Here is a 15,251-nt window from a genome sequence, read left to right on the forward strand (position 1 = left end):
CTGGCCCGCCCTGTTTGTAAACAGATGTAAAAGAAAGTTGGCACAGTGCCAGGGATGCTTGTGCCCCAGGGGAGCAGCCAGTCTTCCTTCTTTTCACTTTCCAACCATGAGCATAAAGTTGCAGGACAGCTAGCATGTCCTCTCCATTTACCATGTCATCAGGTGGCACCATACTGCACAAGAATGAAAAGGATGCGTCTGGGGCTGGAGATGGTTCTCCTGGTAATTAAGTTTTTAATGAACCTATCAATGCCCTTTCGTATACAAAAACATTCATGAGTTAATGAACCTTTTTTTTTCTTTCTTGAACCACACATCAGAGCTGAGCAAATTGCCATGATAAATAGTCCTACATGGGAAACCTGCCCGGAAAGGCAGGCAGCTTCTCTGGATCCATCATTATCCTTGTCTTCCCAGATCACTGCAGAACCCAGGCACCAAGCTGAGGTGGGGATGCTGTTTTTTTTGTTTACTTAGTGTGAAAAAGAGAATTTCCCGGCATGATTAAAAAGCTTGTTTCTAAGTAAAAATGCTACTACTTTTGGCACGTATTTTAAGAGTTCAGAACTCAAAGTTCACTATTTTGGGCTCTGAATCTTGAGCAATCCTGGTGACATGTATATGGGCTTGAGTGATGAACAGTATTATGAAAATAAAATTAGGCTTATGGTGTATTCTGATTCTCAAGTGCTCCAAATGAGGTGGGTCTTACTAAAGGCCAGTAGACATGGCTAAAAGGAAAGCTTGTTTTCAAAAATGGCTATATATACATCTTGTGCTCTGATCCAACTGTCATTAAAAGGTACCAAGCTGGGGCTGGAGAGATAGCATGGAAGTAAGGAAGTTTGCCTTTCATGCAGAAGGTCATTGGTTCAAATCCCGGCATCCCATATGGTCCCGAGCCTGCCAGGAGCGATTTCTTGAGCATGGAGCCAGGAGTACCCGAGTGCTGCCAGGTGTGACGCCCCCCTCCAAAAAAAAAAAAAAAAAAGGTACCAAGCTTCCCAGCAAAATCTTTTTTAGGCCATACTAGTGGTGCTCAGGACACACTCTTGGTAGGGTTTGGGGAAACACACAGGGTGCTGGGGATTGAAGTTGGGTTAACTGTGTGCAAGGTAGGTGCCCTTCTCAGTGTACTCTCTCTCAAGACCCTAAACTTGAACTTAAAAGGCATCATCCTTTTTATGTTCCTTTGTGTTTACATCCTTTTATGTTCCTTTTTCTGCTAGATAACACCATTAGGTACTTAAGTCACTGGCTGCAGGGCAAATGTTTCCAGGCAGAATGGAGTTCCTGCCAGACATGTGCTACCTGCTTGTGCCCAAACCCAAGAACTGCAAATGTCAGGTCCTTTTAGAGCATGAGGTGGGCACAATTCTTGGTGAGAAAGAGCAGAAAATCTTTACGCCCCCCCACAAAAAAAAGACAGGCATGATCAGTCACAGTGTTTTTTTCCACCCTCTTATTGACAGCATTGATTTTGTCACAAAAATACTCTCAAGATTTTTTAATATGGCAGTTTACCTACCTGGTAAAAATACTGATTTTAAAAAGAAGTCCAAAAATGCTTATTCTGGTGGTGCTTTCAACAGAAATATACTGCTCCAACCTTCAAAACATAAGAGCCTTGGAAGACAGGGCCAGGTTATAGCACAGACATATTCAGTACATGACACTTTAGGTTGGTTGCTATATTTTCATTTCCAGGTCTGCTGTGTTAATTCTGAGCAGAAGCCTGTCTTCACCTGTGTCCAGACAATAAACACAAAATAGATCCAGAATTCTGATCTATGTACAGCAAATGTGAAATAGGTGACATTTGTACCAACATCACTTCTGTTTTTGTTTTTGTTTTTGATTTTGGGCCACACCCGGCGATGCTCAGGGGTTACTCCTGGCTGTCTGCTCAGAAATAGCTCCTGGCAGGCACGGGGGACCATATGGGACACCGGGATTCGAACCAACCACCTTTGGTCCTCGATTGGCTGCTTGCAAGGCAAACGCCACTGTGCTATCTCTCCGGGCCCCCAACATCACTTCTATGAATAGACTTTGTTTAGCTAATGAGAAAATTTTAACATCAAACTGGCAAATGGTTAATGGTGTGTGGTGGTCACCAAGACATTAGACAACAATTATATTAACTAATTTCTGCACCTTGCATTTTCTCTCCTTGGGACAAGATAAGATACATAGACTGTGAAATCAGGTGGTTTTTTTTTTTTTTGGGGGGGTGGCCACACCTGGCAGCACTCAGGGGTTAATCTTGGCTCTGTACTCATAAATCGCTCCTGGCAGGCTCAGGGGACCACATGGGATGCCAAAGAGTGAACCTACATCTGTCCAGGGTCAGCCACATGCAAGGCAAATGCAATGCCGCTGTGCTATCCATCACTCTGGGCCCTGAAATCAGTATTAAGTACCATGTTTTTCTGGCAGCATGGTGAACTAATGTTTTTGTTTTTTTTCCTGGGCCACACCCATTTGATGCTCAGGGGTTACTCCTGGCGCTCAGAAAATTGCCCCTGGCTTGGGGGACCATATGGGACGCTGGGGGATCGAACCGTGGTCCTTCCTTGGCTAGCGCTTGCAAGGCAGACACCTTACCTCTAGTGCCACCTCGCCTGCCCCAAACTAATGTGGGTTTTAATGAAGCGGAACATTTATTAATGAATTAAAAAATGTTTTTAACTGACTTTTAAAAGAAATTCTATTACTTTAAAAGGGTGCATTTACTAACATGATAAATAGGAAACTGGCCAAATACTCCCTGCCATTAACAAACAAGGTAAGCAAAGACTCCCCAAATCACCCCATACACACACCAATGATGCTCGAGGGAAAATGTAATCTAAGAGACTAAGCATACAGACTGGATTCCAGCTCTGCTGAGTTTTGTGTTGTTTGCAACATGGCAAAACAAGGTAAGACCAGCAACTAAGAGAATAAAGGCCTCTGCTTCAGGATTGTTTTTCATATTCCTCATGTTACAGCAGCTATAGGTTAGATGTCCAGAGGCACAGGTTGCTCCTTGTAATATCACAGAAGTCCAACATACTATGTAAAAACAAAACTATTTAGAATGCTCAAGTCTAATTAATTACATCTTCCAAAACCAAATGAAAAGGAGGAAAGAAATTCAGATCAGGGCATCAGATCCAGGGAATTTTGGACCACAGAATTCCCTGTGTAAGGTTCACTTGTTATTCAAAGGGAGAACAAAATGGTGGCTGGGTCTTTGTTTTGTGGAACACCAATGCAGTGTCTTGCCATGGCCTCAAGGGTTCTTTGATGATCATGACAGAATCGATCACAACACTAATAGAGTAGTGATGACAAGAAAAGATCCATTCCTTGTCAACTTCTCTTCACTTGTGTGCTTCCACCAGCATTTCCAGTTTATGAAACAAAGAATTCTACAACTGGCTGTTTTTTGACAATACGACTATGATACATCAGAGGCAGTCACTGTGTGCATTCCAAATGTGTATGAAACTGCCAGTCTGCAGAAAGCTGGACATTGGCAATGCAGTATCGCCTGCCTTTGAGAGGATGCTTTCCCACTTCAAAGGAGACTATGACAAGCAGAACAAAGAAGCAGCAGGAAACAGGGCGATAATAATCACTCATTTTCCTCTGGGTTTTGAGGGTCAAAGATTTTAACATGTGTAAAGGGGAAAAGCCCTTTCCGCCCATTCACTTCGCCTTCCCATTGGCCATTTATATTCATCCTTGTAACTTTCACAATGTCACCAACCTGCAAGAATAGAGAAAGCAGACAGGATCAATCATTTTTCTGCAAACTAAAAAAAAAGATTTACATTAAATCACATACAGTATTGGGGCCAGAACAATAGTACTTTGGGCTGAGCATTTGCCTTGCACATTCCAATCCCAACCAAACCCAAACCAACAACAACAAAAAAATCATATGAAACCTATCCAGAGGAATCAGTACACTTAGCTTTGGGACTATAGCACCAGTGGTGCTCAAATGGGACCAAATGGGGTGTTGGAGATTCAACAAAGGTCAGTTGTATGAAAAGCAAGTGTTCTAACCCTTAAACTACCTTTCTAGCCCTAAACCTGTATATTTTATTTATTTGATTTTGGGACCACACCTATCTATACTCCTGGGTCTGCACTCAGAGTGATGGAATGCCAGGAATAAAACCTGGGACAGCTGTGTGCAAGGCAAATGCTCTGCCCATCTTAGTCTCCTGCCCATTGGAAACTAACTTTGGGGCAGGGGTTGGGGACCAGACCCCGAAGTGCGTAGAGGTTACCCCTGGCTCTGTGCTCAGAAATCGCTCCTGGCAGGCTTGGGGGACCATAAGGGAAGATGGAAATTAAACCTAGGTCCATCCTGGGTCGGCTGTGTACAAAGAAAGCAAAAGCCCTACTGCTGTGCTATCTATCCGACCCAGAACCTGTAAATTTTATAGGATTCATTTTCTTAGAGGTGACAAGGACATATAATGTTAATATAAGCCCAGTTGTATTAGCTGCTTTCCTCAGCTAGTGTGTTAAGTAAAGCAGCTCCTAGTTCAAATCAGCTCTTTTCCCATTCATCATATACTACTAACTCCAAAGTGAATGCTAAGAAAATGTCATATGAAATGAGAAAAGTTTTTTTTTAGTTTTTTGGCCACACCTGGTGACACTCAGGGGTTACTCCTGGCTATGCACCTTACCACTTGCGCCACAGCTCCAGCCCCAAGAAAGGTTTGTTTGGTTTTTGCGTCACACCGGGCGGTGCTCAAGGGTTAGGCACTCAGGGCTTACTCCTGGCTCTCTGCTCAGAAATCGCTCCTGGCAGGCACGGGGGGCCATATGGGACACCGGGATTCGAACCAACCACCTTTGGTCCTGGATCGGCTGCTTGCAAGGCAAACACCGCTGTGCTATCTCTCCAGGCCCCAGGGTTTTTTTTTTTTTTTTTAATGCATGGCTGTAACTACTGTCAACAAGACCTCTGATCATGCCAGCTCACCAACTAGTCCATTCCTTGTCCATTCTGTAGTCATTGGGAAAAAGGCAACTATTCTTTGTTTTTTGTTTTTGTTTTTTGGGCCACACCCGGCGTTGCTCAGGGGCCACTCCTGGCAGGCACGGGGGACCATATGGGATGCCGGGATTCGAACCAACCACCTTAGGTCATGGATTGGCTGCTTGCAAGGCAAACACTGCTATACTATCTCTCTGGCCCGTTTTGTTCTGTGGCTCTTTGCCAAGTTTGGATTTTGTTATGCTGCTTCTGAGGAGGGACCTCTGAGGAGAGATCTCTGAGCACAGAGTCCTGCCCCCAGGGTGGGAGGGGAACCCGTGTGTCACCTGTTGGGTCACATCTTGCCGTTAGTTCTTAGTGTGGAGGACGTAGCACACCCTCACCATCACTGCAGCATTTTGACCCTCACTCAAAATGGCAAAATGCAGTATGTGTTTAAAAGATTATTGTTAAAATTATATGCTTTTGTTTGTCTGTTTTGGTGGGTCACTGTGTGGTGTGGCTCTCTGACTCTCTCAGTTTAAAATTTTGGCTCTTTGTGTCAAACTTGTTTCGACACCCCTGGTTTACTGTATACTCAATACAAAAACAGAAAGAGTTTGTAATTTGTAACTCACAACCTTACCTCTAGCACCACCTCTCCCACCCCAGGAAAGCCAAATTGTGGCTACAATGTCCATGTTCTCTTGTTTTGGTTCTGGGGTCATATCAGGTGGTGCTAAGGGGTAACTACTGGCTCTGGGCTCAGAAATCACTCATGGCAGGTTCTAGGGACCATATGAGATGCTGGGGATTGAACCCAGGTCAGCTGTGTGCAAGGCACGAGCCCTACCTGCTGTGCTATCACCCTGGCTCCCATGATCTTTGTTTTATTTATTGCTTCTCCACTGTGTTAGAACACAACTTTCCATACAGATTATTTTATAATCATACTAGGATCAATGCTCCAAACATTCTTGTCTGGTCAATGATGTACTTTTGGAAAAGATTCCCTCAATGTTAAGAATTTTCTTCTGGGGCTGGAGAGACAGCATGGAGGTAATGCGTTTGCCTTTCATGCAGAAGGTCATCAGTTCAAATCCGGCTTCCCATATGGCCCCCCGTGCCTGCCAAGTGCGATTTCTGAGCATGGAGCCAGGAGATTCCCCTGAGCACTACCAGGTGTGACCCAAAAACCACAAAATAAAATAAAATAAAAAGAATTTTCTTCTGGGGCCGGAGAGATAGCACAGCGGCGTTTGCCTTGCAAGCAGCCGATCCAGGACCAAAGGTGGTTGGTTCGAATCCCGGTATCCCATATGGTCCCCGAGACTGCCAGGAGCCATTTCTGAATATGGAGCCAGGAGTAACCCCTGAGCACGGCCGGGTGTGACCTAAAAACCAAAAAAAAAAAAAAAAAAAAAAAAAGAATTTTCTTCTATAGGGCTGGAGTGGATGGTACAGTGAGTAGGGCATATGCCTTGTATACAGCCAACCCAAGTTTGATCTCGGCATCATCCCATATAGTCCCTTGAACACCATCAATAGTAAAGTAATTCCTGAGTGCAGTGCCAGGAGTAACTCCTGAGCATCTCCAGTATGGCAAAAAACAAAACAAAACAAAAATTTTGTCCGGAGCAATAGCACAGTGGATGATAGTATGTTTGCCTTTGCCTGAGGCCAACCTGGACTAGTTCTCTCGCATCCTCTAAGTACCATGAGTAGTAATTTCTGAGTGCTGGGGCCGGCAAGGTGGCACTAGAGGTAAGGTGTCTGCCTTGCAAGTGCTAGCCAAGGAAAGATCGAGACCATGGTTTGATCCCCTGGCGTCCCATATGGTCCACCCAAGCCAGGAGCAATTTCTGAGCTCTTAGCCAGGAGTAACCCCTGAGCATCAAATGGGTGTGGCCCGAAAAACAAAACAAAACAAAAATTTCTGAGTGCTGAGCCAGGTATGCTTGCCTCCTTATAAGAGAATTTTCTTGTAGGGTCTTACCTGTTTACTAGAATTCTAGTTCTAACACTCCAAGTACATAGAAATATGTTACGGTCTGACATTTACTTTACAAAGATGCCAAGTATTTTCCTTCAGATAAAATTCCAAAGGATAACTCACTTTTTATCATTCCTTTTTTTTTTTTTTTTTTTTGGTTTTTGGGCCACACCCAAAAATGCTCGGGGGTTACTCCTAGCTATACACTCAGAAATTGCTCCTGGCAGGCTCAGGAGGTCATATGGCACACCGGGGATTTGAACCTCGGTCTGTCCTAGGTTAGCACATGCAAGGCAAATGCCCTACCACTTGTGCCACTGCTCTAGCCCCAGGATAACTCACTTTTTGAAAATAGTAAGCTAGAAAAAAAAGGCAAAATAAGGGCCTGTCTGGAATATTTTTTAAGGGATGGGGATGAAGACTGACTAGCAATAGAGTATTACTTATCTTGCATAGTCTGAGGCCCTGAGTTTGATTCTCCCAACACCAGGTGGAAGGGAAAGATTTTGGGGAGGGTCACACCTGGCAGCACTCAGGGGTTACTCCTGGCTCTAGGCTCAGAAATCGCTCCTGGCAGGCTCGGGGGACCATATGGGATGCCAGGATTCGAACCACTGTCCTTCTGCATGCAAGGCAAATGCTTTACCTCCATGCTATCTCTCCGGCCCAGATACACACCTCTTTACTTTTTTGTAAATCAAGTTCTATGGGTTAAAAACCCTATAACACTAATATAAGAAGAAATAAAGTTAATCTACTTCACTGTTCTCCTGTAATACTACCAAGGGGAATAAGAGAGCTTCAATTACTGGCACATTTTGTCCTACTTGTCTCACCTTTCTCGTTTTAATTTTAATTCTTTTCCCGCTAACCTAATTGCAACAGTCCTAAGAGAGACTTCTTTTAACAACATAAGACAGACAACACTATTCTGACCATCTTAGAAGATAATACATTAATAAAAATATTCATTTATGCTATAAAGTCTCATCTAAATGTAAAGAATGGGAAATGAAATTTGTCAACGGTCATCTCTATTCCACTTATACATGTGTCTCAGGACCATTGTAAAAAGTCCATGGAATGAGCACCTCTAGAAGTGACTCCTAAGTATAAAATTAGGATTCAACCAAATACTGCTGGGTAAGGATTTATCCAACAACACCAAGTCCCTCCCACCTCTTCCACCAAAATAAAACTAAAATATGGGAATTTTTTCCCAGCTTCTTTTCTTTCTTTCTACCCAACTCTTCAACTGGGAAGTAAAAAAATAACCCAGTCCTTCCCAGATCCTGGTTCCTAAAATATACTCACTACTACTCTACAGTGAACATAATGAAGAAATCATCAGACTCAAAAAGAAAAGAAAAGAAAAGAAAAGAAAAGAAAAGAAAAGAAAAGAAAAGAAAAGAAAAGAAAAGAAAAGAAAGGTGAGGTTGGGGTTAAGGTGTTTGCCATGCTCAGGCATGGCTGACCCAGGTTCAATCCCACAATCTCCAGAATCCATCAGAAGCTATCCGAGTGAAGTCAGTCAGTAGAACTCCTGAGCACAACCAGGAGAGGCCCAAAAAATAAAGCAAAAATAAATAACTCAGGAGCCGGAGAAATAGCATGGAGGTAGGACATTTGCCTTGCATGCAGAATGACAGTGGTTCGAATCCCGGCATCCCATATGGTTCCCTACGCCTGCCAGGAGTAACGCCTGCCAGGAGTAACCCCTGAGCGCTGCGGGTGTGACCCCACCCCCCAAAAAAGGGGACCTGGAGTGGTGGCGCTAGAGGTAAGGCGTCTGCCTTGCAAGCACTAGCCTAGGATGGACCTTGGTTCGATTCCCATATGGTCCCAAGCCAGGAGCGATTTCTAAGGACATAGCCAGAAGTAACCCCTGAGCATCAACGGTTGTGGCCCAAAAACCAAAACCAAAACTAAACAAAAATCAGGGGCCAGAGTGATAGCAAAGAAGGAGGGCACTTGCTTTGCATGAGGCTGACCTGAATGAACCTGGGTTTGAACCCTGGTATCTCATAGTATCCCTGAGCACTGCCAGGTTAGCCCAAAAAAATGTTAAAAAACAAAACAAAAAACAAACAATAAAAAAATGTTGAAACCCAACTACAAATCATGATGCTTAAATATTTTTTTGTTTTTGTTTTTGGGCCACACCCAGTGGTGCTCAGGGGTTACTCCTGGCTATCTGCTCAGAAATAGCTCCTGGCAGGCACGGGGGACCATATGGGACGCCGGCATTCGAACCAACCACCTTAGGTCCTGGATTGCTGCTTACAAGGCAAACGCTGCTGAGGTATCTCTCCGGCCCCTTGATGCTTAAATATTTCTAATTAAAAAAAAAAAAAAAGTTTAGGGCCCGGAAAGATAGCACAGCGGTGTTTGTCTTGCAAGCAGCCGGTCCAGGACCAAAGGTGGTTGGTTCGAATCCCGGTGTCCCATATGGTCCCCCATGCCTGCCAGAAGCTATTTCTGAGCAGACAGCCAGGAGTAACCCCTGCTGAGCATCGCCGGGTGTGGCCCAAAAACCAAAAAAAAAAAAGTTTAAAAAATAATGTTGAGGGGCCAGAGCGGTTTGTGCAAGCATAGGGTGTCTGTCTGCCTTAAACATGCTAACCTAGGACAAACCAGGGTTCAATCCCAGGCGCCCCATATGGTTACCCAAGCTAGGAGTGATTTCTGAGTGCATAGCCAGGAATAATCCCTGAGCATCACCGAGTGTGCCCACCCCCCAAATGTTGAAGTTGTGTTAGGAATCAAAACCAGGGCTTTACAATTCAAGGCAAGTGGCTCTACAATGAACACCCCCCCCCCCCAGATTTAGAGTCTTGAAAAAAGGCGATTCGGTACTAAAGAAATAACGTAAGTAGGGTGCTTGCCTGAAGCTGATCCAGATTCAATTCCTAGTATCTCATATGATTCCCCAAGTACCACCAAGAGTAATTCCTGGGTGGGGTTTAAAAAAAAAAGGGGGCCGGAGAGATAGCATGGAGGGTAAGGCGTTCATGCAGAAGGTCATCGGTTCGAATCCCGGCGTCCCATATGGTCCCCCGAGCCTGCCAGGAGCAATTTCTGAGCATGAAGCCAGGAGTAATCCCTGGGCGCTGCCGGGTGTGACCCAAAAAAAAAAAAAAAAAGAGCAATTCCTAAGTGTAGGACTAGGAGTAACTTCTGAGCCTCACCAGGTGTGGCCAAAAACATCAAAATATTTTATCCTTTCTTTTTGTTTTTGGGCCACACCCGGTGACGCTCAGGGGTTACTCTGGCTATGCACTCAAGAGATTGCTCCTGGCTTGGGGGGACCATATGGGACACCGGGAGATCGAACCTCGGTCTGTCCTTGGTCAGCTGTGTGCAAGGCAAACACCTTAATGCTGTGCTATTGCTCTGGCCCCAAAAAACAGAGTTGTTTTTTTTTTTTTTGGTTTTTGGGTCATACCCAGCGGTGCTCAGGGGTTACTCCTGGTTCTATGCTCAGAAATCATTCCTGGCAGGCTCAGGGGAACCACATGGGATGCCGGGATTCGAACCACCGACCTCCTTCATGCAAGGCAAATGCCTTACCTTCATGCTATCTCTCCGGCCCCAACAGAGTATTTTAAAGGCAATGCTTCATTAGAAGAAACATGGCTCAGTGATCAAATATTCAAATTGTACAGTTACATGTCACTTAATTATGGCGATATGTTTTGAGAAATGTGTTATTAGTTTTTTGTTATTTTGTTATTGTATAGTTAACATTACCAGTGGATTTTCTACTCTTGGGAGCCAAAATGAACATTTTAAATTACGCACAAGGAAATATAATATTAAGAGGTAGGTTGGGGGGGGGGAACAAAATGATAGTGTAGCAGGTAAGGCAATAACTTATACATGGTCCACCCAGTTTGATTCCTGACATCCTGTGTGGTCCCCCAAGCCTGCAAAGAGTCGAGTCTGGGGTCAGAGTGATAGCACAGCAGAAGGGCACTTTTGCCAACCTGGGACAGACCCAGGTTCGCTCCCTGGCATCTCATATGGTCTCTCAAGCCTGCCAGAAGCAATTTCTGAGTGCAGAGCCAGGAGTAAACTGAATGCTGTCAAGTGTAGCCCAAAAACCAAACCAAACCAGGTAAGAGTCAAGAGCCTGCAAGGAGCAATGACTAGTCACTGCTGGGCAATAAGGTAAAAAACAAACAATAGATAAAAAGGAGGCAAACACGAGATATATAATGCTACTTCCAGGGTAAAATACTGTGATGTTGATGATTACAATGTTATGATAGCTACAGCAATATTAGACAAAAGAAATTTTAGAATCACTGCATATACATGGCTGTTGACTAAAACTGTTATGTGGAGGCTAGAGTGACAGCACAGAGGTAGGGACTTTGCCTTGCACATGGCAGATCCAGGACGGATCTTGATTTGATCCCTGATGTCCCATATGGTCCCCTGAGCCAGGAGAGATTTCTGAATGCATAGCCAGGTGTAGTCCCTGAGTGTCACAGAGTGTAGCCCTGAGTGTCACAGAGTGTAGCCCAAAAAGAAAAACAAAATAAAAACCCTGTAATGCAGCACATGACCATCTTGTAGTATCATAATTTTCTTTTTTCTTTTTTTTTTGGTTTTTGGGCCACACCCGGTAATGCTCAGGGGTTACTCCTGGCTATGTGCTCAGAAGTTGCTCCTGGCTTGGGGGACCATATGGGACACCGGGGGATCGAACCGTGGTCCGTCCAAGGCTAGCGCAGGCAAGGCAGGCACCTTACCTTTAGCGCCACCGCCCGGCCCCTATAGTATCATAATTTTCATAAGAAATTATTTTGTTTATTTTCGGGGAAACATACCTGGGTTACACTCAAGGGTTACTCCTGGCTCCATATTCAGGAATTACGCTGGCAGATCTGGGTAGACCACATGGGATATTGGTGTTCAAATCATGCAAAGAAAGTACATTACCTAATGTACTGTACTTGGGCCCAAGGTTTGAATAAAATTTGAAGGGTGGTTGGGCCATACCCAGAAGCGCTCAAGAGTTACCCCTGGCTCTGTGCTCAGAAATCGCTCCTGGCAGGCACGGGGGACCATTTGAGATGCTGGTTTGGAACCAACGTCAGTCCTGGATCAGCTGCTTGCAATGCAAACGCCCTGCCACTCTCCCATTCTGAGGATTTTTTAAACACTTGAACCTGGGACTACATTAATAACACAGTGGGGTCCTTGTCTTGCATGTGAATGATTCAGATTTGATTCCTGTTTCCCTGAGCTCAGCCAGCAGTGATCCCTAAGTGCAGAGCCAGAAGTAAATCCTGAGCACTGCTAGGTGTGGGCCCCCCCCCCCCCAAAAAAAAAACCACCTGAAAATCAGGGCCTTAATATGCAATACAAAACCTCTAGAGCAAAACTGCATCCTGGACTATGATGGTTTTACTATTACTTTCTCCTTAATTGATCATAATGCTAGAATAGAAATACTGAACTGCACAAGTGACTATGTCTCTAAATTTTAATGGCATTTCTAGGTTTTGGATCTTAACCATAATATTCCATACTGGGGGACAGAAAGCACTGTAAGATTAAGTCCCTGAGACTTTAGGAATAGTAAGAGTATTGAGGCTAAGAACTTATGAGAATGAAGAAATAGTAAAGGATAAAAAAAGCATGTGGAACTGGAATGCCTACGATATACCTGTGACTATACCTTAATAGTCATTTCTTTGTAGAAATGAAATTAAAAACAAAAACTAAGGGGTTGGAGCGATAGCACAGCAATAGGGCGTTTGCCTTGCACATGGCAGATCTAAAAATATCCTGGTTAGATCCCCAGCATTCCATATGTTCCCCTGAGCCTGCCAAGAGTGATTTCTGAGCGCAGAGCCTGGAGTAACTCATGAGAACTGCCAGGTTTGGCCTAAAAAAAAAAAACAAAAACAAAAAAACAAAAACAAAGACAAAAAACAAACAAACAAAACCTAAGGGTCTGAGAGAAAGCTCAAAGGGCATACATTACAACATAATGGAGCTCAGGGGTCAATCACTGGCTCCATGTCTCCCCAGAACATTGCTGGATATGTTCAAACAAACAAATCACAGGGGATTAAAGTGTTTGCCCTATATGTGGTAAACCAGAGTTTCATCCACAGCACTATATACACATATGGTCCCTCAAGTACTGCTAGGAGTGATCCCTAAGCACAAATCTAGGAGTAGCTCCTGAGTACCACTGCAAAGTCTATCACACCTTGATTCTCCAACCCCAACCCACAACTCAAACATCAAATGATGGGGCCGGGAAGGTGGCGCTAGAGGTAAGGTGTCTGCCTTGCAAGCGCTAGCATAGGACGGACAGTGGTTCGATCCCCCGGCGTCCCATGTGGTCCCCCCAAGCCGGGGCGATTTCTGAGCGCATAGCCAGGAGTAATCCCTAAGCGTCAAACGGGTGTGGCCCAAAAACCAAACCAAAACAAAACAAAACAAAAAACATCAAAAGACACAAAGAACTGGATTTTAATAAGATATTACCTCCAATGCCAAGGCGGTCTTATCATAAGCACAGGGTACTCTTTTTTGAATTGCTTTTGCAAAGACAGGTCCATTCTGGGTGGAAGGCAAGGGATTGATTGCGGCCCCAGGAGTATTGGAAACCGTAGGTAGAGGAGTTGTGGTCTGAGGTTGAGCATATGCATGAGCAGGCTCTGGGATCCCGTAACTGTTGGAATTCCTATTCCCATGCTTTCCATGTGGTGATGATCTCACAAGCTTTTCCACATAAGGGACAGGAATCATCCCAACACGGCCATCCTTGTTTCGAGCACTCCACCACTGTTCTTCAGGTTTCTCTATTATCACCAAGATCTCACCCTTTTTAAAGGGTAGGTCTTCAGCATCATTGCCAAGGAAATCATAGAGAGTCCGTACATATTCCAAACTGTCTTCTGCTGAAGGCATGTTGGGTGCTGATACAGATCCCATTGGTGGACTTGGATACCTTAAAAAGAGAAAAAAATTATTCACATTTTAATATATAATTTATTATATATAAATGGTATTATGTTTCTGTAAAAAGCACATATTTTAGGGATGGAGTAACAGTATAGAATCCCTTATGGTACCCCAGCTGTGATTTTTGAGTACAGAGGAGAAAGCCCTGGTCACAGCAAAGTGTAGCCCCCCACAAACCATAAAAATAAAAGGGAAGGTGGGGGCGGCGGAGAGACAGCATGGAGGTAGGGCATTCGCCTTGCATGCAGAAAGACAGTGGTTCAAGTCCCCGGCATCCCATATGGTCCTCTGAGCCTGCCACGAGCGATTTCTGAGCGGAGAGTCAGGAATAACCCGAGTGCTGTCGTGTGACCCAAAAATCCATAAATAAATAAACGAACAAACAAACAAATAAAAGGGAAGGGGGCGAAGCGGTGGTGCTAGCGATAAAGGCATCTTACTTGCAAGCGCTAACCTAGGTTGGACCACGGTTCGATACCCCAACATCCCATATGGTCCCCCAAGTGGAGCGATTTCTGAGCACACAGCCACGAGTAACCCCTGAGCATCACTGGGTGTGGCCCAAAAAAAGGGCACAGGGGCTGGAGAGATAGCACGGAGGTAAGGTGTTTGCCTTGCATGCAGAAGGACGGTAGTTCGATTTCCGGCTTCCCATATGGTCCCCCGAGCCTGGCAGCAACTATTTCTCTGCGCAGAGCCAGGAGTAACCCCTATTCTCCACTGGGTGTGACACAAAAAAACCCAAAACAAAATGAAACAAAATTTTTTTTTTTATCACCTGCCCCCTAAATATATCTTTTAAAAAAATGTTTTTGTGGAACTTAAGATGTGCATTGAGTAAGGTACTTGCCTTGCATGCAGCCAATCTGAGTTCAATTCCCAGCATCCCACTTAGTCCCTGAGCCCCACCAGGAGTGATTCCTGAGTACAGAGCAGGTGACAAGCACTGAGCACAACTGGGTATGTTGTGCTGCACCAAAACAACAACAAAAAAACCAGGAGAGGGGCCCGAAGAGATAGCACACCGGCGTTTGCCTTGCAAAGCAGCTGATGCAGAACCAAAGGTGGTTGGTTCGAATCCCGGTGTCCCATATGGTCCCCGGTGCCTGCCAGGAGCTATTTCTGAGCAGACAGCCAGGAGTAACCTCTGAGCATCGCCAGGTGTGGCCCAAAAACCAAAAAAACAAACCAAAAAAACAACAACAACAACAACAAAAAAACACAGGAGGGTTACACCAAGCGGTGGTCATTGCTTACTCCTGGCCCTACACTCAGAGATCA

General features: G+C 44.7%; 1 protein-coding gene across 1 annotated transcript in view; it reads right to left on the reverse strand.

The window, feature by feature from the left end:
- Positions 1 to 2,640: 2,640 nt before the first annotated feature.
- The window catches only part of CRKL (CRK like proto-oncogene, adaptor protein), a 33,852-nt gene continuing 21,241 nt past the window's right edge, over positions 2,641 to 15,251 (reverse strand). The window contains exons 2-3 of the mRNA XM_049790722.1: positions 13,491 to 13,956; positions 2,641 to 3,757 (exon numbers count right to left, since the gene is read on the reverse strand). Coding sequence (XP_049646679.1) covers positions 3,623 to 3,757; positions 13,491 to 13,956 — 601 coding nt within the window. The 3' untranslated portion in view covers positions 2,641 to 3,622. The remainder of the gene's footprint in view (positions 3,758 to 13,490; positions 13,957 to 15,251) is intronic.

Source organism: Suncus etruscus, chromosome 17, assembly GCF_024139225.1.
Source record: "Suncus etruscus isolate mSunEtr1 chromosome 17, mSunEtr1.pri.cur, whole genome shotgun sequence".
In the NCBI taxonomy this organism is placed as follows: Eukaryota; Metazoa; Chordata; class Mammalia; order Eulipotyphla; family Soricidae; genus Suncus; species Suncus etruscus.